The sequence below is a fragment of the Erpetoichthys calabaricus genome, chromosome 4, assembly GCF_900747795.2.
Source record: "Erpetoichthys calabaricus chromosome 4, fErpCal1.3, whole genome shotgun sequence".
Lineage (NCBI taxonomy): Eukaryota > Metazoa > Chordata > Cladistia > Polypteriformes > Polypteridae > Erpetoichthys > Erpetoichthys calabaricus.
This window is the reverse complement of record NC_041397.2, coordinates 319,927,930-319,949,653: the sequence shown is the minus strand read 5'-3', so window position 1 is coordinate 319,949,653 and position 21,724 is coordinate 319,927,930. Positions and strand designations below refer to the sequence as shown.

At 40.4% G+C, this 21,724-nt stretch overlaps 2 protein-coding genes across 14 annotated transcripts in view; one reads left to right on the top strand and one right to left on the bottom strand.

The window, feature by feature from the left end:
* LOC114641130 (tripartite motif-containing protein 16-like protein) overlaps positions 1-21,724 on the bottom strand; it is a 353,855-nt gene that overhangs the window by 84,830 nt on the left and 247,301 nt on the right. Inside the window, exon 7 of one of the 10 annotated variants that reach the window (XM_028790239.2) lies at positions 1,893-4,134. The exons of 8 other annotated variants lie outside the window; for them this stretch is intronic. Coding sequence is in view for 1 of the 2 variants with exons in the window: in XM_051925860.1 (XP_051781820.1) it covers positions 4,177-4,187 (11 nt within the window). In the remaining variant the exon portion in view is untranslated. Of the gene's footprint in view, positions 1-1,892; positions 4,135-4,163; positions 4,188-21,724 lie in introns of those variants that run through there. One more of the 10 variants, XM_051925860.1, reaches the window with a different exon arrangement.
* LOC114641128 (tripartite motif-containing protein 16-like) overlaps positions 1-21,724 on the top strand; it is a 377,528-nt gene that overhangs the window by 141,313 nt on the left and 214,491 nt on the right. The gene's annotated exons all lie outside the window — the stretch shown is intronic.

The following is a 21,724-nucleotide window of genomic DNA, read 5'->3' as shown; positions in this document are numbered from 1 at the left end:
GCAGCTTCTCTCTGACCTTCTACTTGATTCTGTGTGAGCACATCCACCAGATCTTGTCTGGAACTCTGAGAGCTGGCCCCTGCGCTACTTGTAGGTTGATCCTGCATTTCTACTTTAACTTCAAGCTCTTGGAGCCTTTGTAGAATTCTTTCGAGTGCTGGTTGTTCAACTACAACTGTCGAAGGGGGCAATGTTGCTGCAGCGCTTGGATGGGATGACGAGTCGAATTTAGTATTAAGAACCCGCTTCAACTGAGAAGCTTGCAGGACTCTGGCTTTTGGGTGATCTCGATCTTGCAGTTGCATCTTTCCGAATTGATTAACAAATTGTTCGTCGGGTGGGTTTGCTAAAAAGCTCTTTGTTTCCTTAAGCCATGCTTCGTCCCAAATCTTAGAGTTTTCTGCAAGTGCTGTTTTCTGTTTTTCAATTGTGCTTTCTTTACTTAACATAGATATTACTCTTCCATGCAGCTCTTCAGCCTGACTACGTGTCCCGCGAAAGGTTTCAAACTGCTGTGCTATGTAGGTAAAATTTTCTGGAGTGTCTTTAAAGCTTTTGATTTCAGCCATAAGACTGGATAGTTGAACTAGTCTTTTCTGTATGTGATCTTTAAGATCCTTAAGCACATTCTCTGGCTTTGAGTTCGTACTCAGATCTCTCCCTGTAACTTTACTTGAGCTATGCTTGGACATCAACATTTTCACAGCAAGCCACTTCTTAGCAACAGCTACGTCACAATCGGGACGCTCCAACAACACAGGCCTTCTTAACTCAGGCAAAAGCACAAGTGATCATCCAAGTTGCAATATTATATCACAGTCTTTTTTAATCTTCTCAAGTTCAGGTTCGGCGACCTTGCTTTCATTTATGATCGTGCAGAGATAGAAGAGAAGGGCACAGTACCTCACAGCAGCTCAGTTCTTTTCCTTTCATTGACGGGTTCTGCAGCATATTTCTGAGTGTCCTCAGACGGTAGTCTCCAATTCCAGTTCAATGCCTTCAGAGGGCAAGTTTTCTGACAAAAAATTGTAGCTGCATTTACCCAGAATGATCAAAGTTCTTCAGCTCTAGTTTGCTCCATGGGATTCTGGCAATAGCTTGACAGGTTGAAATGATTCCACAGACAAAATATTCTCGTTTTAAAAACTTTAGTAAAACAGTTCAGACAAAAAAGACAAAATATTGACATAGAAAGGAAAAGAAAAGTTTTGTTTAGAGCTTATATATCTTATTTCATTTCTTTAAGTTTGCTTACAGCTGAACCATTTCTAAACGGTCACAAAACTGTATGCTTACCCCATTTTCATGCTGTAAATGGGTCTTTTAAGTCCCCACTAGCTATGGGACCTGACTCAGTTAACACACCGAATTACAGATATAGCAAGAAAGTTCTATCTCATATTAAATTACAGGGTGTAAAAGGCTTATACCATAATCTAATAGCTATTCTTCTATAGGAGTCAAGCAAACACTAAATGAATTTAACTTTAAGCATTACCTTTCTAAGATTGGCTCTTACACACATTATAAAAAATGAGGCACAAAAAATTAACCAAATACATAAACATGAGATTAAGAAAGAAAACACCCAATACATGAAATAAAATCACAGCATCTACAAAACAATTCATAAATAAAACAAAAAGGTAAAAGAAAAAGTAAACACATTTAAGGCAGCGGTGAAACCAAAAATGAAACATCACAGCTGAGTTCAGTCCTAAACGCACCAGGTACACGCGCACACACAAACACACGCCGGAGTGCAAACACATAGATATGGAATGGTGAGCAATAGACTAAGTGATCTATTTCTCTGCTATAGTTGATGATAAAATATTCAAGTAAAATCAACATCTTATTTTTTACACACCCCATTTTCTTGAAAATTTAAAAGCATATTTTGACTTTTCCATCAAATTAAGAAACGAATCACCAATACAGAGTGTTATATCTTTAGAACATACAGCACAACACATGAGACATGACCAGAGGTGTTTAAAAAGCAGAAGATCACAAATGAACAGATTTGACAAATATTGGTCCTTATTGTTTTATCTCCAAATGCTATTACGAGTTTATTTTACAAACCATATTGTATTTTATGAATACATAACTTTTATTTTAAAAAAAAGAATTGAAATAAATGTTCTTTTCCCCTATGGAATCTTGAAAAACCTAATAAAGCCTCATTGTCCTTAAAGGTAGTGACAATACTAATACATTTTGCACAAAATATTGATGCCACAAACCAAAATCTTTCCTCCCAAGCTTTGCCATACATGTCATATTGAGAGTAGACACTAGAGGGGACCGTGTAGCTACAGAAGAATCCGCTCACCTGTCTCCTCTGAAAGTCATGTGACTGTTTGACTTTGTCACCCTTTCTGCTCATCATTTAGTTAAAACCTACCGTATATACTCACATATGAGTCGGGTCTTGAAACCCAAAAAATCAATCATAAACTCAGACCCCGACTTATACGCCCGTTCAAAAATGCAACACTTACATTTTTTTTTTACATCTTCTTGCCTCCTCCAATCCCACATCAGTTTCTCAGACACATCGAATTTTGTTACAGCAGCGCAGTTACCAATTTCTTTTGCTACTTCAACAATATTTAATTTAAAACCAGCTTCACATTTTCTTATGATCGAATGCTCCATCGTAGATAAGGGATGCTCTTACGATAAAGGTGTATGAGGGGGTGAGATACAAAAAACACAAAACAGTGCAAACATTGCTTCAGAATAGTTCAGGTATTACCGTGTGGTCACGTAGGCACAATAGAAAGAGAGTGAGAGAGAGAGAAGTTAGGAGCACACGGTGATACAGCGCATTGCCGCATCCACAAAGAAAACAGAAAGGCCGTGCGCTCCGTGGTTACTTTCTCAGGTGGCCATACGCATTTCATAATCTCTTGGATCAATAGCGCAAGTTTTCTGCATTCGACTTATACGACCGACATTATAAAATACCAGAAATTATAAGTTAAAATCAAGTCCTGACTTATCCGCGGGAGAACTTATACGCGAGTATATACGGTAATTAGTTTTAGGTATAATATTTAAAGTGCTTTGTTTCAGGTGTGTTATTCTTATTTCTTTTATAACGCACTGTATACGTTTTTGCCCACCTTTACTGTTGATCCTTCACATGTGTGTAATATAGCGAGTGTCCATCCCCTCAGTCCTCCTGTTAAAGTCTCCATTCGTCTGTCTGATTGTTTCTCATTCTCTGTTTTCATGTTTGAGTGCTCAAGATTTCATGAATGCTTTCTACTTTGATATTTTAGGTTTCCTTTTTGTTTAAATTGATGTTTAAAATATAGAGTGGCCACAAGAGGCAGTAGTTTGGCTACTGAGCAATCAGTGACATCTGTCTGTTCATTGTCTTTCTTAACCGCTTTTACATTTCAGGTTTGTGGACAAGGCAGGGCCCAACCCAGGATGAGGCTCCAGTCCACTGCAAGGCGCACACACACTTGCACCCATGTCAAATGTGTGTCAAATGACCAAGAATTCATTTTTTGAGGTTGTCAGACTTTCCAGGCTACCAGTGGTGACAAATCAGGGAACAAGAAGGAGGAGGTGCAGTTTAATGTCCAATGTGAGATCAAGTGACTCAGTAAAACACCAAAACTCTGTCAGTATGGCCGACTTTTGACTGACTGGTGAGTTCTCGTCTAAAGACATTCACAGAAAATTAATTTAGAAGTGATAGACCCCTTCAGTGACCAAAATATTTAGTGAGAGGACAACAGTCAAGTCACATCTGTCACTCCTACATATAGTCACTATTCAAGAGTACTTGGTAGCCTGTCAGTAGTGCTCCTCCATAAGGACCACATGCTTGTCCTAGCATAAACATTCAATTACACTCAGGGTCCACAGCAGTTATTTGGGTGTCAACCTGAAAGACATGTGGTTGTGAATCAACAGTGACCCCTGCTGGTCAGATTGGCATTTGTACTCTGAAGCGTCTCTGCCCCTCAACTCTGATACTCCATAATAATGGAGACCCTAACAGCCACACATGCCCTGCATTCTCATCCCCAAATTCACTCAAAAAGCTGCTGCCCACCCACCCATCCTGTAAAATTCATTTTGACCCCAAACTACAAACACAAGGAGGACCTGCACTTGTGAGGACAACATGTGTGCAGTGGAGGGTACTGGTCAGTGGTCACCTGGTGTCAGATGACAGATTGTTACACTGGAGTCAAGTCCAACCCCAAACCCTAGATAGAGGGGCTCAGTGAAGGAGGTGTTGAACCTATGCAGGAGGGTCATTTTGCGTGAGATGCTATAAAATGACAGAGAGCCAGCAGGCCAGTCCAGATACATACCTATTCTGGGGCTGCTGGGGGCTCTAATTTCAGTCTCTTTGTTATTGTGACACACAGAATATTTGGAATCAGAGCACCACAAACTCCAGGACTTTTTGTTGCTCCCAAGGCTGCACTCCTTGCCCGCTCCTTTCCTGCCCAGTCCTTTATATGCAACTCCAATCCTCATGAAGGCTCCATTGCACTCCACCTCCCAGTAACAGCGAGTCCCAGTCACAGCCTCTCTACACAGAACTTGGGGACAGCACTCAAATCTCTCAGGATGATCAAAATATTCAGTCTTTTTCCTCTCACATGTCACTTTCTTGTTCCCATCTGACAAACGGAGGTTTCTATATGCCGTGTTGATGTCCAGAGTGAGTGGACAGAAGTCTGAAAGGAGAGAAAAGAAAATGAGTGAGGAAATCTGGGAGTGTGTAATGGGCCTGGGGGTGGAGCACAACACAGACAATTAACAAGAACCAATCAGGAGCTGCGCTGACGAGACTCAAATGTGCACCGTGTGAGTGCCATTGATAGTAAAGAGTTCATCTGATTGGACAGAATTTGTGGGAATTTAAAATAAAATGCTTGAATTATGATAAATGCCATAAGCTCACTGTCGAGGTCAGAGTTCTAATGGACCGTCCACACTGACCACTGGCTTTATTAAATGACACTTTTATTGTTACAGTCCATCTGTTTAATTTAAAATCAATCCCCTGTCACATTTCATCACCAAACTGATTTTTCCTTTTCTCTCAATAAATTCCTGATCAAAATAAAAAATAAAAATAAACTAAGAACTGCCTGAGAATTAAATATTTGTAATGAATGGTCATAAAACTTGTGACTGACAGCTCGCTGATTTACTGGCCAGGAAACAAGACGGCCATTGAGTGCTGAGAGATGTGCAGCTCATGAAGAAAATCATCATGGAGTGAGGTGAAGCTGTTCAGTCAGTTAAGGAGAAGATTCATTCAGTAGAAATGAACTTTAAAAACAAAAGATACAAGTTCAAAGTCAAACCAGTGGTACCCAAGGATTCTCCTAAGAGACACACATGAAGGAGTCCAGTCTTCATCTCAGATCACTGGATAGTGTCCATGTCTCACAAACAGGAAGCACCAGGACTCTAAAGACTTGGACCTTCGTCCTTTTGCATAGATATTGGAAGTGCCACACACCCCTTTCCAGTGACGTCATGACCCCCCACCCCCATGCTCTCCCAATCCATCTACTGACTTCATAGGAAGAGTCACCAGAGTTATGAATGTCACTGCCAAGGTAAGTAAACCTCTCGACAAGGTCAACACTCTCTCCGCAAACAGACACACTGGTGATGGCCGTGCCCAAGAGGTCATTAAAGGCCTGGATCTTTGGTTTTTATCAGGACACTCGCAAGCCCAGACACTCAGACTCCTCACTCAGTCTCTCAAGAGTCCCGATCAGAGCCTCCATTGACTCCGCGAAGATCACAGCATCGTCAGCAAAATCAAGATCCGTGAATCTCTCTTCACCAACAGATGCCCAACACCCACTGAGATGTAGGAAAGAATTGCAGAAAATTCCCAAATCCTGGTGTGTAAGGCTGTCACATCAAACCCAAGAAGACTCCAGGCCGTGATCGCTTCCCAAGGGGCTTCAACTAAGTACTGAGTAAAGGGTCTGATTACTTGTGTCAGTGGGATATTTCAGTTTTTAGTTTTAATTTATTTGCAATAGTATCTCAAATCCTGCTTTCACTTTGACATTCTGAGGTCTTGGGGGTTGCTTAACGAGGGAAAAATGAACTGAAATGATTTTAGCACAAGGCTGCAACATAAGAAAATATGAAAAAGATGAAGGGGTCTGAATGCTTTTTGAAAGCACTGCATGCGGACATGTCCAGATTTGATCTTCTTTTAAAAAGTATCTTTAGAGAAAGTTGATAAAATATCAGGCCACATTTACATTCTGTGGTCCACGATGTAATTTAAATGAACACAAATGAACACAAATGCAAATTTTGCATGTGGCAAAAGTAAGTTCACCCCTCACTTAAATCAGAATCAGGTGCAGATGATGAGAACATCATGAGAGAGGATCTCATCTGAACCACACATTTAGTTTGGTTTGCTCTTTGTTGTTGAAGTACGTGTTATCACCATGCTGAGATCAAAAGAGCTCTCTGAGATAGAGATAGATAGATAGATAGATAGATAGATAGATAGATAGATAGATAGATAGATAGATAGATAGATAGATAGATAGACAGACAGATAGATAGATAGATAGATAGATAGATAGATAGATAGATAGATAGATAGATAGATAGATAGATAGATAGATAGATAGATAGATAGTGTGATGGACGACCGGCTATGGACTCCGGTCGCCACCCCCAGGCCGCTAGGAGGAGCCCTCCGGACAGCATATTTGTGCCCCGAGTTCCAGCAGGGCCTCATGGACTTTGTAGTGTTGTGACACAGCCCTGCTGGATACCTTGGGGGCCGCCAGGAGTCTCTGTAAGGGGGCTAGTGGGCTCTTGCATGCCCTATAACCCGGGAGTGCGTCACAGTCACGTGACTGGAGGAAGCGGCGTGCTCCCGGGATGAAAAGGACTGTTTACCCTGACCCGGAAGGGATAAGGACTTGGGGGTTTGGCCAGGAACCACTTCCGGGTCAGGGGCTATAAAAGGACTCTGGGTAAGCCCAGACATTTGAGCTGAGCTGGGAGGAAGGTGGGCTAAGTGTCTGGGCGAGGAGGAGAGTTATCATTGTAGTTGTTATTGAAGTCTTTATTGTGTTTATGAGTGTGGGGAGGAGAGTGCTTGGTGCACTATTGTATAATAAAAAGAAGAATTATTATACATTCACCTGGTCATCAGAGTGGTACCTGAGGGTTCGAGAGGTGGACAAGCGCTATATCTGCTACAATAGATAGATAGATAGATAGATAGATAGATAGATAGATAGATAGATAGATAGATAGATAGATAGATAGATAGATAGATAGATACTTTATTAATCCCAATGGGAAATTCACAATTTATTAAGGTTATGTATGGCCATAATAATAATAATAATAATAATAATAATAATAATAATACATTTTATTTATATAGCGCCTTTCCCATGCTCAAGGCACTTACAGAATATAATAAAGAACGGCAGAATATATAGTATATAGCATAATGAGTCTGGGAAGGAATTTAAAGAGAATTTAAAGAGATCTCCAAACAAAAGATGCTGAAAGAAGTCTCTAAGAAGACCAAAATTTTATCACAGGACCTCCAGATAGCACTTGCCACTGCTAACTATGTCAAACATGAGATCTGCATGGGAGGAATGCTAGAAGGAAAGCAGAAAGAACATCAGACCAACACAAATTTTCTCCTTTAACACAGAGGAACAATGTGCTCTGGACAGATCAGGCAAAGATAGAGAAATTTGGTCATAGTATCAGAAGACATGTTTGGTGAAAACCAAAGACAGCATTTGACCAGAACATGATACCAACTGTACTGTATAGCATGGAGGTGGAAGTGTTCAGGTTTGGGGCTGCTTTGTTAAATCTGTGTCTGGGCAGCTCACCATCATGGAATCAATCACAGAATTCATTATGAATTCTTCATGGTATTAGTGAGTGCTTGAGGATAATGTGTGATGATTGCAGCTTCACATGACAGTGACCCTAAATATAACAGCAATTACACCAAGGAATGGCTGAAAAGAAAGAAGTGGACAGTTCTAGGATGGCCAAGTCAAAGCCCAGGACTGAATCTCATCTAGATACTCCGGGGGGATTTGAAATGAAATGAGGCATCACACAGCTGAAAGAATTTGGCATGGAGGAGTGTAAAAAAATATTGTTCCTGTTGATGTTAGTGACTGCTGGACAGTAAGAGGAAACCCCAACTTGAGGGGCAATACCAGCTGTTAGGGCTTACTTTAGCCACAGACTAAAATGGCATATTTGATTACACTTCCTTGAATAAATTATTGCAAAATGACTTTTTTATAACCTCCCCCTTATCTGTAAATATTGTATAAATGAAGATCAAATCTTGATACAAGACAATGTTTTTATATTTACTGGGGGGCTTTATCCCCTGCTCGCTTCGATCGCCAACCCCCCCAACCCCCATCCAAGTGCTACGCACCGTTGTGAAGCAGGGGCCTGAACACACCCCAAGGAGACACGGTCGCTCCTCCGAAACCCCTCTTTAACGGTGATACAAAGTGAATCAAATAACAGTTGTTTTTTTAACTCCTCTTTGCTCGATCAGCTGCTGGCTTGCTGCTGCTCCCATGCCACATGATCTGCATTTCGTGCGGCGCTTTGAACGTTTTAAAGTCACTGCCTTGTCTCTCTTCACCCCCAGACATCCTCAAAAACTACACGATCTCTGTTTGCTGTTCCGTTATTTCATCGAATAATATTTTCCATTTGTTTGCGCTAATGTGATTTTTACTCATGTTTTTGAGACTTTTGAATTTTCCTACTTCCATTATCTCTAACCTGCTCTGCATATGTATCACTTGCTTCCAAAGGTTATAAGTATGATGTGACTTGCCCGACTCACAGGATGTGAAAGTGTCTCTCTGTCTCTCTTCAAAAGATCTCTCTTCATTGCAGGAAAAAAGTCTTGTCCCATATTTTTTTTTTCTTGAACCATCAACAACAAATCAAATCAAATTAATAATATATTGAACAATTATTATAAAATTAAAGTTGAATAAATTAGACTCTGCAGCTGCATGAATTAAAAAGTACAACTTCCAGTTAGCGGAAATAGCCCAAAAGTTGATAGAAATCTATGTTTTGTGCCTAATACTTGTATGCAAAATTTGGTTGACCTAAGTGAAAGTGTTCTCAAGTTATTGTGTTTATATATACACACACACACACCCACCCTCCCACCCACACACACACAGACATAATTCCAAAAATGGTATTTTCAGACTCAGGGAGGACTAAAACGTTGATTAATCAAAATCTTGAGGTCGAGTTTTTGGACTATTACAATACTTTCCCTATACTTTGTATACAAGAGAGTAAAAAGAAAAAAAATCATGGGGTGTACTTACTTTTTCACAGGACTGTGTTTGTATATGTTTTTGGTAGTTTATATATATATATATATATATATATATATATTTGTGTGTGTGTGTGTGTGTGTGAAGAACATTGGGCTACTTTCATTGCATGGACTGTGTTTTATAAATAAACTAGCAAAATACCCGCGCTTCACAGCGGAGAAGTAGTGTGTTAAAGAAGTTATGAAAAGAAAAGGAAACATTTTAAACATAACATAACATGATTGTCAATGTAATTGTCGTGGCTTATTTTAGTACTGAGAGTGAATTTGATGATTGTAAAGAATTTAATTTATGATTCTAAATGTCATGTATGAGAAATGCACACTTTTAAGTATGTAAGGATCTCTTTGTGAATGACATTTGCAGTTCTGCCCTCGGGCTGTAAAATGACCAAGCTGTCTGCTGAGCTTACTCTTGAGCATGCAATGTACAGTTGGCCATGTGAGAAGCTATCTTGCGTCAAGTCAATGGTGACCTTTTTAGAGTCTGGTGCTGTGACTTTTTATTGTCATAGCGAAGCAGACCCTTACTGGAAACTGGAGGCGTTTGAATCAGAATAGGAGGTCAGAGGGTATGAGAGGAATGTGAGGAATAAATCCAGTCTCCCCTGAGCCAGTTCCAGTGAAGACCGTTGCCTCAATGAGATTCTTGTGCAGAGATTGATCTGAAGCCTGGTGCCGTTACAAGGTTTTAGTGGTTGTAAGTTTCGTAGTAACATAATTGGTGCGCCGACCTTCAAAAGTAGTGTATGCGGAGGCCTGCCTGGAGGATTAAGAGTGTGAAGAAACTAAATGAAAAGGCAGGAGTCACGAGGAGGAAGACGTGAAGCAAGATGAACAATAACAGGCTTGAAGTGGAGGAGTAAAGAAGAAGGGAGCAGTGAGCACAACAAATAGCTGAGGAAAGTAAGGAAGCGAGTGAGGAGGCACTTGAGCACGGGATGTCATTAATGTATACAGACAGGGAGCCAACCATGTGGTACATGTGCGGAAAAAGGAAGGGGGACCGAGGGCGCCCCTTGTGCGTCTCTGCCATGAAATAAATCCTCTGTTATCGGAAATAAGAAATGAAACCAGAAAAAGGAGAGGTCAGTTTCTGAAATTTCCTTAAGGCATAATGCTGAGAACCGCCAAAAAGAAGACGTTATTTTCGAAAGTTCGTTATGGGGCATGGCGCAGGGCATGGTACAAAATGAAACATACTTAACGTTTGTAAGTACAGTGGAAAGGATGAGCATGGGAAATTTGGGCTACCTTCGTATATTGGAAGTTTCAGAAATAGTGAGGAGGGGTTTCCCCTATCTATATATACAGTTTAGGGGGTACACCCATTTCCCCCCAATAGGACATGAAACATACCTAACTTTTGTAAGTACACTGCAAGGAATGAGCACACGAAATTTCAGATTCCCACCAATATGGAAAGTGAGAGAATTAGTGATGAGTCAGTGAGGGCTTTGCCTTTTATATGTATTGATTATTATTATCAATATTAAAAGAGAATGAGTGAAATACAAAAGAAACAGAAAAAGAAACACTAAGGAGAGACAAGAAAATAGAAAGAGAACACATCAGGAAGTGCAACTAAATAAGACAAAAGAAAACGGAAAAAAGAACAATGGAGGTAGAAAGTGAGTGACAGCAGGACCTGGTATAGGTGGCATGATTTGTTTAATGTTTGTTTTTAGTTCACTTGAAACTTAAGAGACTTAAGTCAAACAGACTGCTTTGGGAATTCACTTCCCGAGTCAGTCTATCCCATAATGCACCAGTCTCAATACCCCGACACTTTCAGCTCATCAGTCACACAACATTTTCACGGCACTTTCTGCTGGGTTACACTTTCATATCGTAAGCCTGGCCTGGGGTAATAAAACAGAAGAAATTAATTCAATCAAAGCACAATCTCACATTGTAAAAACTCGGCTCTGCTCTGAGGCTCAGGAGGGCGTAGGGTAAATATTGGAGCCTCTCGACCTGCAAATAAAAAGAAAAATGGAAACTGTGAAGATGGAATGTTAGTTACATTCTTAAACACATATTACAGATGCACTGCAGTTCACATACAACACAAAATGACAATCATCTAAAGCACAAAACCTGACAGTGCAACGACAGTGCAGACACAGTATGCAGCGTATAAGCACACACATATATAAATATAAGTATATAGTAGAACATCCTTGATATTAAAGGCTTATAAATGAAGGTTAAACAGCAGGCCTTCTTCAAGCATCACACCACTCACTGTCCACTTATTGTCACTCTGGTCTTTCTAAAGAGGACAACAAGAGGACATTGAATGGCCTTTTACAACAACATGACCAGATGCTGTACCTGATATCAATTTCATAATGTCCCAATGGCTGATCTTCTCCAGACTCTTCTTCAGACATGACAGCTTCTTTTTCAGGTCCTCAGAAGAGAAATCGGCAGTGACAGTGAAACTGAGCGAGTCTCCATCAGCAGGAAGGACACGGCAAGATGAGAAAGTCTGCATCAGGAGAGAAGAGGAGATGAGATTACAGAAGAGACCAACAAAGAGAAGCATTGTTAGAAGATCTTTAATAGAAGAGTGTACAACGCTTCACTCTATCCTGGATGATACCGCTGTAATTCACCACGCTTCAAGTGATGTCCTCAATTGAAACCGCAAGTTAACCTCAAACTGTCCTCTGACCCCTTCCTGCGATAGCGACAGATTAAATATAATAAAAAAATTAATACAAAGAAAAAACACCTAGTGAAACAGACAGAGCATAGAAAAACTATAATAAAAATGAAATACAAGTCACAAAAGTAAATGACAACAGTCAGATCTATAATCCCACACCCCAACACATACAGTATACAAATAACACGTGAGGAAAAATGTTCAACAACAGACAAACGCACAATGTCCACAAAGTTTTATCACTTCTGACATGAAGTGGTAGTCTTTTTCCCAGTTTCCAGATGTGCTATCAGAGTAAAAAGATTGTTATATCTTACCCAATCTCAATCTACCAAACTGTCCCGTTTATTTCTTACTATACCATGTCAGCTCAGGAGTAGCCATACTGGGAAATTCTTCAAGATGGCCACCTCCAAGATGAAAGAGGACTCAATACATGAGTGAGACAATCTTCTAACTGGTCTTAGATTTTCCATGCCTGCTTGTGTTTTGTTTTGCTCCTTCTCTCTTTCCTTTTTATGCTCCTTATTTAAATGTAGGTGGGCTCTATCACCACAACAACCACCCAGAAGCCCCACACGTGTGATGGACAGTCAACTTGGAATGAAATGGGGAGATCACCTCTCATTGGTTATTAATGGCAGAGTATTTTAGTGTAGTGAGACATAAGATATCATAAACATGACTTTCAATAAGCTTTCCATGCAAGACTTCATGAGAAACAAGGCTGTAGATAAGGGGACTGAGGGGATGTTGGGCAGACAGGTGAAGAACTGAGCAGACACAGAGAGCAAGACATTGGGCTTTTCAGAGTTCTGAGATGAAATTAGATAGATAGATAGATAGATAGATAGATAGATAGATAGATAGATAGATAGATAGATAGATAGATAGATAGATAGATAGATAGATAGATAGATAGATAGATAGATAGATAGATAGATAGATAGATAGATAGATAGATAGATACTTTATTAATCCCAAGGGGAAATTCACATACTCCAGCAGCAGCATACTGATACAAAAAAAAAAAAACAATATTAAATTAAAGAGTAATAAAAATGCATGTAAAAACAGACAATAACTTTCAATAATGTTAACGTTTACCCCCCCGGGTGGAATTGAAGAGTCGCGTAGTTTGGGGGAGGAACGATCTCCTCAGTCTGTCAGTGGAGCAGGACGGTGACAGCAACAGCAGTCTGTTGCTGAAGCTGCTCTTCTGTCTGGAGATGATCCTGTTTAGTGGATGCAGTGGATTCTCCATAATTGATAGGAGCCTGCTGAGCGCCCGTCACTCTGCCACAGATGTTAAACTGTCCAGCTCCATGCCAACAATAGAGCCTGCCTTCCTCACCAGTTTGTTCAGGCGTGAGGCGTCCTTCTTCTTTATGCTGCCTCCCCAGCACACCACTGCGTAGAAAAGGGTGCTCGCCACAACCGTCTGATAGAACATCTGGACAAAATCCTTGATTAGGTCCCTATACTCCTCTTCCTGCCCACTCCTGATGCAGCCCATGATAGCAGTGTCGTCAGCAAACTTTTGCACGTGGCAGGACTCCGAGTTGTATTGGAAGTCCGATGTATATAGGCTGAACAGGACCAACAGGCTGAATGTATATAGGCTGAACAGGCTGAACAGTCCCCTGTGGCACTCCTGTGTTGCTGACCACAATGTCAGACCTGCAGTTCTCGAGACGCACATACTGAGGTCTGTTTGTAAGATAGTCCACGATCCATGCCACCAGGTATGAATCTACTCCCATCTCTGTCAGCTTGTCCCTAAGGAGAAGAGGTTGGATGGTGTTGAAGGCGCTAGAGAAGTCCAGAAACATAATTCTTACAGCACCACTGCCTCTGTCCAAGTGGGAGAGGGATCGGTGTAGCATATAGATGATGGCATCCTCCGCTCCCACCTTCTCCTGATATGCGAACTGCAGAGGGTCGAGGGCGTGTTGAACCTGTGGCCTCAGGTGCTGAAGCAGCAGCCACTCCATGGTCTTCATCACATGTGACATCCGAGCAAAAGATAGATAGATAGATAGATAGATAGATAGATAGATAGATAGATAGATAGATAGATAGATAGATAGATAGATAGATAGATAGATAGATAGATAGATAGATAGATAGACACTTTATTAATTCCAAGGGGAAATTCACAATAAATTGAAGTTAATTGAAATTGAAATGAAATTGAAATTAAATGCAAACAGTTATGCATGTAGCAAGAAAGCTCTTCTGTATAATTACACAATGGAAGGACTGAATTAGAAAGTGTAACTGGTGATGAAGACTTGAGCGCCTTTGTATACTCATCACCATCCTCAAATAGACAGGCTAGTGAAGGCTAGTGAGAAGCTGAGTTATATAGCGCCTGTGATGTGTGAAGTATGAATCAAGAAGAGAATCTCCATAACCTGAAGAACACACTTGGGAGTCCACATCAGGAATATTGTGTGTGGTGCTGGTCTCCATATTAGAGAAATGACCTAACAGCACAAGAGAAAGTCGAAAGAAAAGAGATGAGATTGGACTGTGGGGTGTAAAGGATATGAATCTGATGAGTTTTAGGATAGGGACATTAGAAGATGACCTGACAAAGATTTTTAAAATTAGAAAAGGAGTTTATTTCATCTATTGCCAGGAGACATCTTATAAAATAAAGATGGCTGAGTGTACATTTCATACAAATATAGTTCTTCACACAGACAAGTATAGATACATTAAAAAGTGCAGATGGATACAGAAACACGGGAATATTTGCAAATTTGGCAATATTAGGGGAATCTGAAAAGACATTCTGTATCGGGTTGAATGACCTATCCTTGTCATGTTGTAAAAACTCCTCAGATCTTTGCTATTTCTTTCTAAATGTTCTCAGGTTCCACACACCCACCTATCTGCTCTGATTCCCTGTAAGTGTTGCTCTCACCTGCAAGAAGTGGATATGATCCTTGGTGTATGAAAGCTCCTTCAGCTCAGCATCTCTCTTCTTCAGCTCCTCAATCTCCTTCTCCAGTCGCTCCATGACTCCTTCTGCCTTCTCTATTTCTCTCTTTTCTTGTTCTCTAATTTTCTCAACCAGTTTCTTCTGAGCTTCTTCAATGCAGTGGATCAGATCAGTGAAGCTCTTCTCATTTTCCTCTACTTCTCTTTCCACTGATACCTGATGGAATTTAGAAAGACTTTGAATTAAGTCATCTAATAAGCATTGCCAGTCATGACACACTTTTGTTGATATTTTAAGCCTTAACTACTCGCAACTTTTTTACTCACCCAGAGTACTTTATTCACTAGTGTTAAAATAGCTATTTATATGCACGCTGTAAGGTTGTAATGTAAAATATTGCAATAATTTTAAATTGTACATGTTTGAATGTAATTCAGTACCATATTGCTGAATAGTATGACACAGTCTAGGACTATCTGAAGACAAACCTGATCCACTTCTCCAGTGCTCATTCATCACCGGTCACACTTTCATCCACTTTGGAATTTGCACATGCATCACGTTTCACTTCTTTGTGCTTTGCAGACAAAGTACCCACGTGGTATACCAAATGCACCATATGGAACTTGCCTCTGTGCAGCCACTCATAAATCTAGCTGGGGGTACACTGGAGAGAAGCCATTGCGATACTGTACTTTTAGTGAATCAAGCTGATGATAGATGGTGAATGCTGTCACCAGGTTTAAGTAAAAGGAAGTTGGATGAAAATAACTGAGATTGGTGTGCCAAGTACACCAGCACGAATAGTTAAGGGTTAATATTGAAAAGGACAGGTTGGAAATGGTGACATCCTGTCCAAGATAGTTGGTGATACCTCAAACAGGAGACTAGAATAATGGAAGGGCAGTGAGAGACTGTATTGCAGTTTGATATGTTCATTCAGAATTCTGGGTGGCTGTGTCCCTCTTCATGTGCTCCAATTTGGGTGCCTGAGTGGGTGAATGGGATATGAGATCTGAACAATCAGCCCTATAAAGGTCCTTTAGTGCTTTTAGAAGGTTTTACTCGGATGATAGCTCCATTATCCTATGAGGACTCAGGAAGGAGTTCAGGGGTATTTCTCAAATGTGCTGAAAGTACCACTGGATCTGTTTGTATCTCCTTCTCAGCCAGATAAAATGGTCTTGGGATTAGAGGTGAGGGGAAGAAGAAGGAGTTTTGTTGTTGTAAAGTGAAGCCTGTGTGTTGTAAGGTAATTGTGTGAAAATAAAAGAGTCTTCAAGGACCAGAAACTTGTTTGGGCTAGTGGTGTCCTGGTTTGGGGTGCAGGATGACCAGTGGTTGTCATAATGTCAAACCTGTTAGGTGGAGATATTACATATGAGTGTGCTCTGGTTGGTTAGAATTATTGCTCCTCATCATTTTTTCTAATGTCTTTATTTTCCAGGTTGATGTATTTCTAGTTAATTTATTAACATTATTACTGATAACTCTGCCATTAGAACTATGGCTTATATTTGTATCACTCACCCAGGTATTGTAGGGGTGTTAGTGTGCAGTCCACAGTGGCCTAAAGGCAAGACACCTGCTTGGGGTAGTGACAGGTGGGTCACAGTCTGATGTAAGTGTAAGGTAAGAGGTACATGCTGTCCAGCAGCATCAAACCCAAAGCTAGACATGTCCACCTATTTTCATAACCTTGCATATCTGGATGGTGACTCTGAAAACCCTGAGATAGTAGGCAGGAATGAGATGCCCTAAAAGTTGAATTCCACACCAGTCCTCAAAAAGAGAGACATGGTAATAGTTGGGGATTCGGTTATTAGAGGAATTAAGATGAAGATTTGCTCCAGAGACTGATATGGTGTGTTACCTCCCTGTCCAACAGCTGCCATTGTCAATGTCATCTAGTTGTCACTGAACACATGACATAGGAAAGGACAGGATGCCAGACCTACTGGACAAACTTAAAGAGTACACATTCAAGCTCAGGAAGAGTTTACAAAGTGATCATCTCAAAGTTCTATCAGGTAGGACTGAGGAGATCAGAAGGCTTTATGCATATCGGAAATCTTGGGGTGGGATAAAGTGGGTCAGGATGGGTTACATTTGAACTAGAGGGGTAATAAAGTAAGGTTAGCAGGTATCACATGTACATTAGTGGAAGTCATTAGTAAAGAAAATGTTGAACAGCACATTTCAAGAAAAGGCTTGATAATTGGTGAGTGGTCAGCATGGCTTTAGATGAGTAAGTTCATGTTTCACTAATTTAGGGTCACACTGCCTGAATCTGTAATGAAGTAACAAGAAACACTGTTGACTATGAAATGCCATAGATGAAAACATAAAAGTCTTCTCTCCGTTTGCCTTTTTCTGTCTCTACTCATCATTACCAGTGAAGCTCTGTTGTCTCTTCTAGTTTTAGTTTATTCCTTATTTCTTTAATTTCATGTGCTATCTTAATTCACGGTGGCACAGTGGTAGCGCTGCTGCCTCGCAGTAAGGAGACCCGGGTCTGCGTTGGTTTCCTCTGGGCGCTCTGGTTTCCTCCCACAGTCCAAAGACATGCAGGTTAGGTGCATTGGTGATCCTAAATTGGCCCTAGTGTGTGTGTGCCCTGCGGTGGGTTGGCGCCCTGCCCAGGATTGGTTCCTGCCTTGCACCCTGTGTTGGCTGGGATTGGCTCTAGCAGACCCCCATAACCCTGTGTTCGGATTCAGTGGGTTGGAAAAAGGATGGATGGATCTTAATTCCACTCACCTTCATCTGTTCCATTGCTCTCCTCATCTCCTTCAGTTTCTTCTTTCTCTTCTCAAGTCTTCTTCTGATTTCACTCAGTGTCGCCCCCAGCTCATTCTGTTTGAATACACAAGAGGACACGCGGGGTCTTATCAGAATTCACCTTCACTTTCTGAGTTCTTGTTTTCTTGCCGAGTCCTGACATTTTTACAACACATTGGGTTTTCATTTTGTGACACAACTTACCCTTTTCTGTCACACTTGTCTTCATATTTCACTGTAGGTGACACAAAGATATGACTTGGCAAATACAAATAGTGCAAGACTAAAAGAGAGGTTTAACTTATTACAGTTAGAGTGAAGGTGTAGCTTAAGTTTGAAGAGTATGAGAAATTAATAGTGATGAGCTGCTCAATACTGACGTGTCGACACAGCGTTGAGCTTTCGAAGCGCTTTTGAGGCACGCTGGCATCATGATGTCACTGGTGTCTCTGCAGTCAGAAGCCCTGTTGATCAGCTAATCCACTGATAAGTGTGGCTCTATAAGTAAAATCAGTGGCTTTTCTCCATCTGTGTGGTGTTCCAACATGAGTTTGAATCTTTGTTTCCATAGGTGAGACTCATGCATGGAGCATGATTCAAGCAAAAATAAAGCCCTTTTTATAAAAACAGTTATGTAGTACTTATCTGTAAGTCAATATATATTTTAAAAAGACTTTATGAAAGATTCATATGGGATACTATGTTTTGTTTCTTGGTGTGGAGTCTTGTCTACGAAAATTGATGAGCATTTATGCTGTAAGGCAGCACATGTATGGTAACAGTACAGCTTCTATTCTACTGCATGTCGATCATGTCAGAGAATAATAATAATAATTCTTTACATTTATATAGTGCTTTTCTTACTACTCAAAACGCTCTCCACACTGGAAGGACCCATAAAGCGAACCCAGGTCTCCTTAGTGTGAGGCAGAAGAGGCTGAGATACGCTTCACGTTAGAGTTATGCTGTGATGTGATATTTTGCATATAAGTTGATAAATATTTTATATGTCTTTATTTGTAACTTAGGCAAAGCAATGTAATATTAGTGTTACATTAGTGAGAAGTATTCATGTTTACCCCCCCCCCCCTTTTTTTAGGAATGAGTGTCTTTGAATTTTATGACCCAGTTGGGGGGACGTGCCTCAGACAAGTTTGGCTAATGTTTCTCTAAAGTCTCTCAACCCCCACCACGCAGGAAAGTCAGGCTGCCTAACTGCCAAGCTTTACCTTAACATATGGTTTTGGGGGATGGCAGGTGTTAAGATGTTCTTGGCCCCATTGGTCTGAAGTATGGCTGTTTGGGACTGGCTTGTATGAGAAGCCTTTAAGTACTATGATGTCCTGTTGGCTCAAGAGGTTGGACAGAGAATCTATAAATTTGCTCATTCCCTCACTCTCTCTCTTCTTACTAACATCTGATGAAGGAGCATCTCACACCATGAACTGACAAAGACAACACAATGAAGAGCACAGCTCAACAGCCATATTGAGACAGGAAATGTGGCCTGTTTTGAAGAAAGCTGACCACAAACGATGCCTTAACTAGAGACATTTTAAATAACTACAAGTCTGTGTGCCGCCTGAAACTACACATCAGCATTTATCAGGTTGTATGGTTGTCAATATTCACTTGCACTTTGCTTATTGTTGTTATTTATGAATATTATCAATAATACATTGTTTAACCCTTTAACCGCCAACTCCCTAAATATTCCCCACGCCAGGCGAAATCTGAACAATTTTCGTTTTTTTACTTTTTTACATTTTTTTTACATTTTTTACATTTATTCAAGCAGTATTGACCACTAAATGTTGTGCAAGTTCTAGAAATGGGCAAACACATCATAAAACACAAAATGTACCTTTTCTCAGGCTTCCACAACAATAAACTTTCATCAACTGCAACTGACGGTCCTGGCATGTAGGGCAACTGAAATGCTTCAAATAAATGGTCAATCAAAGGACGTAGCTTGAACAAGTGGTCGCGGTTTGGATCTTTCTTATCTGGCTCATTTCTGTTGTCATTCAAATGAAAGAATTTCAGCAGCAAAGAGAATCGGTTACGTGTCATGATACCTGCAAAAATAGGTGTTGCATATATAGGATCTGTACACCAGTACATCTCAATATCTGGTTTTCTGATTATTCCCATCAACATCAAAATCCCAATGAATTTTTTCATTTCATTTTCATCAGTGTCTACCCAAGCACGAACACGGGAATGTGGAGGTAAATTGGGATTTTTCTCAATAAACTGTGCTGCATACAGATTTGTCTGATGAACAAAATGTCTGATCAAATCAGGTGACACAAACAGCTCATAAAACTGCTCAGCAGTGTAATTGTTTACATCAACAATAAAGCCACACGTTGCCTCAAACGGATGCAGAAAAGGTAGTTCACCTCGGGCAGCAGTCCAGTTGAGATGCTGGGGATACACCCACTCATCGCCATCATCCGATGCGTCGTCATTCACAGTATCATGCAGCGCACGTTGCTGATCATCATTGTCGCTAAAATCTTCTTCAGAACTGCTACAATCATGATCAGAATTATTGTCCAAAATCGCCTGCAAAACCTCACTTGAAGTCAGTTTACGTTTTGCCATATTCACAGCTTTCACTTTCGAATCACATCACGTGATCGGCCAATACAAGCGCAGAGTTGTCGAAATACAACGTAGTAATAATACCCACGCCAAATCGTCAGTTATACTACGCGCCAGGCATTCACATAACCACAGGCAAATGTGCCGGATAATTCCGGCAGTAAGGCGTCAGCAATAAAGCTACGATGCCGGATATATCCGGCAGAGGGAGGTTAAGGGGTTAAATTGTAACTTAACTCCTGCTTGTCTTTTACTACACCTATTTTCCTGAGGTTATAGATGTAGAAGGGAAGGTGGGGACACGTTATATACTATAATACCTTATAAACAGTGGTAAGTCTGTGAGATTAGAGGCATTCTGACAAAGGCTACATATTAATAATACAAAAGGGGAAAGTAGAGTAAAATATTGCTCTACCAAGACAAAACAAGTTTACAAAGCCGATGTGGTCAACACAACAGTACAGTATATGTGCAAGACAAACTTCATTAAACATTTTTACTATTCAGTGGTTTTCAGATCTGTAGCTGATATATTTTGTTGATTTCCAAAATGCAATGTGAGAAAAAGCGAGTGCTGCATAACTAATCACAACTATCTTCTAAACAGAATCAGTGCCATCAACAGCATCTTCTGCAGTTTGTGTGAGCCTCAAGAATGCTGCGTTAATGAGACAAAAGAAAAAAGTTGAAAAGAAACTTTGTAAATTCATCCAGAGGTGGACATAAAGATCACTCAAGTACTGACAAGAAGGAACAGCTGGATAAGCACATCTGGAGCCAAACTTTCAAAACAAGCACCAGACTTTGTTGGCAACATCCTTCACTTGTGAATGCATCTTGTCAAAGGCTGGCGAGGGATCAGTAAATAAGAAGTTAGTCCGAACTGCAGCACAGCAGAAGAAATCATTTATGTAAATAGAATTATTAAAAGACTAAGCTTTTGTTGTTTCTGTATTTGTAAAAGCCAATCTTAGTAAGTTGGTGCTTTAAGTTAAACTCATATCCATGTTTGCTTAATTTGAATAGAATATAATTTTTTTCATAGCTATAGATTATGGTATAGCCTTGTTCCCCCTGTAGATAATGTGAAATAGAACCTTTTTAGCACTATCTGTAATACAGTGTGTTAACTAAGTCAGTGTGTGTTTGAAATTAGGGTCTTTGCTAGCAGCGACTGATAGACCCAGTTGCATTTTGTAAGTGCGATAAGCATACAGTTATCTGACCGTGTAGAAACGGTTCAACTGTATGAGTAAATGTAACGAATGAACGCAATATATAAGCTTTAAACAGAACT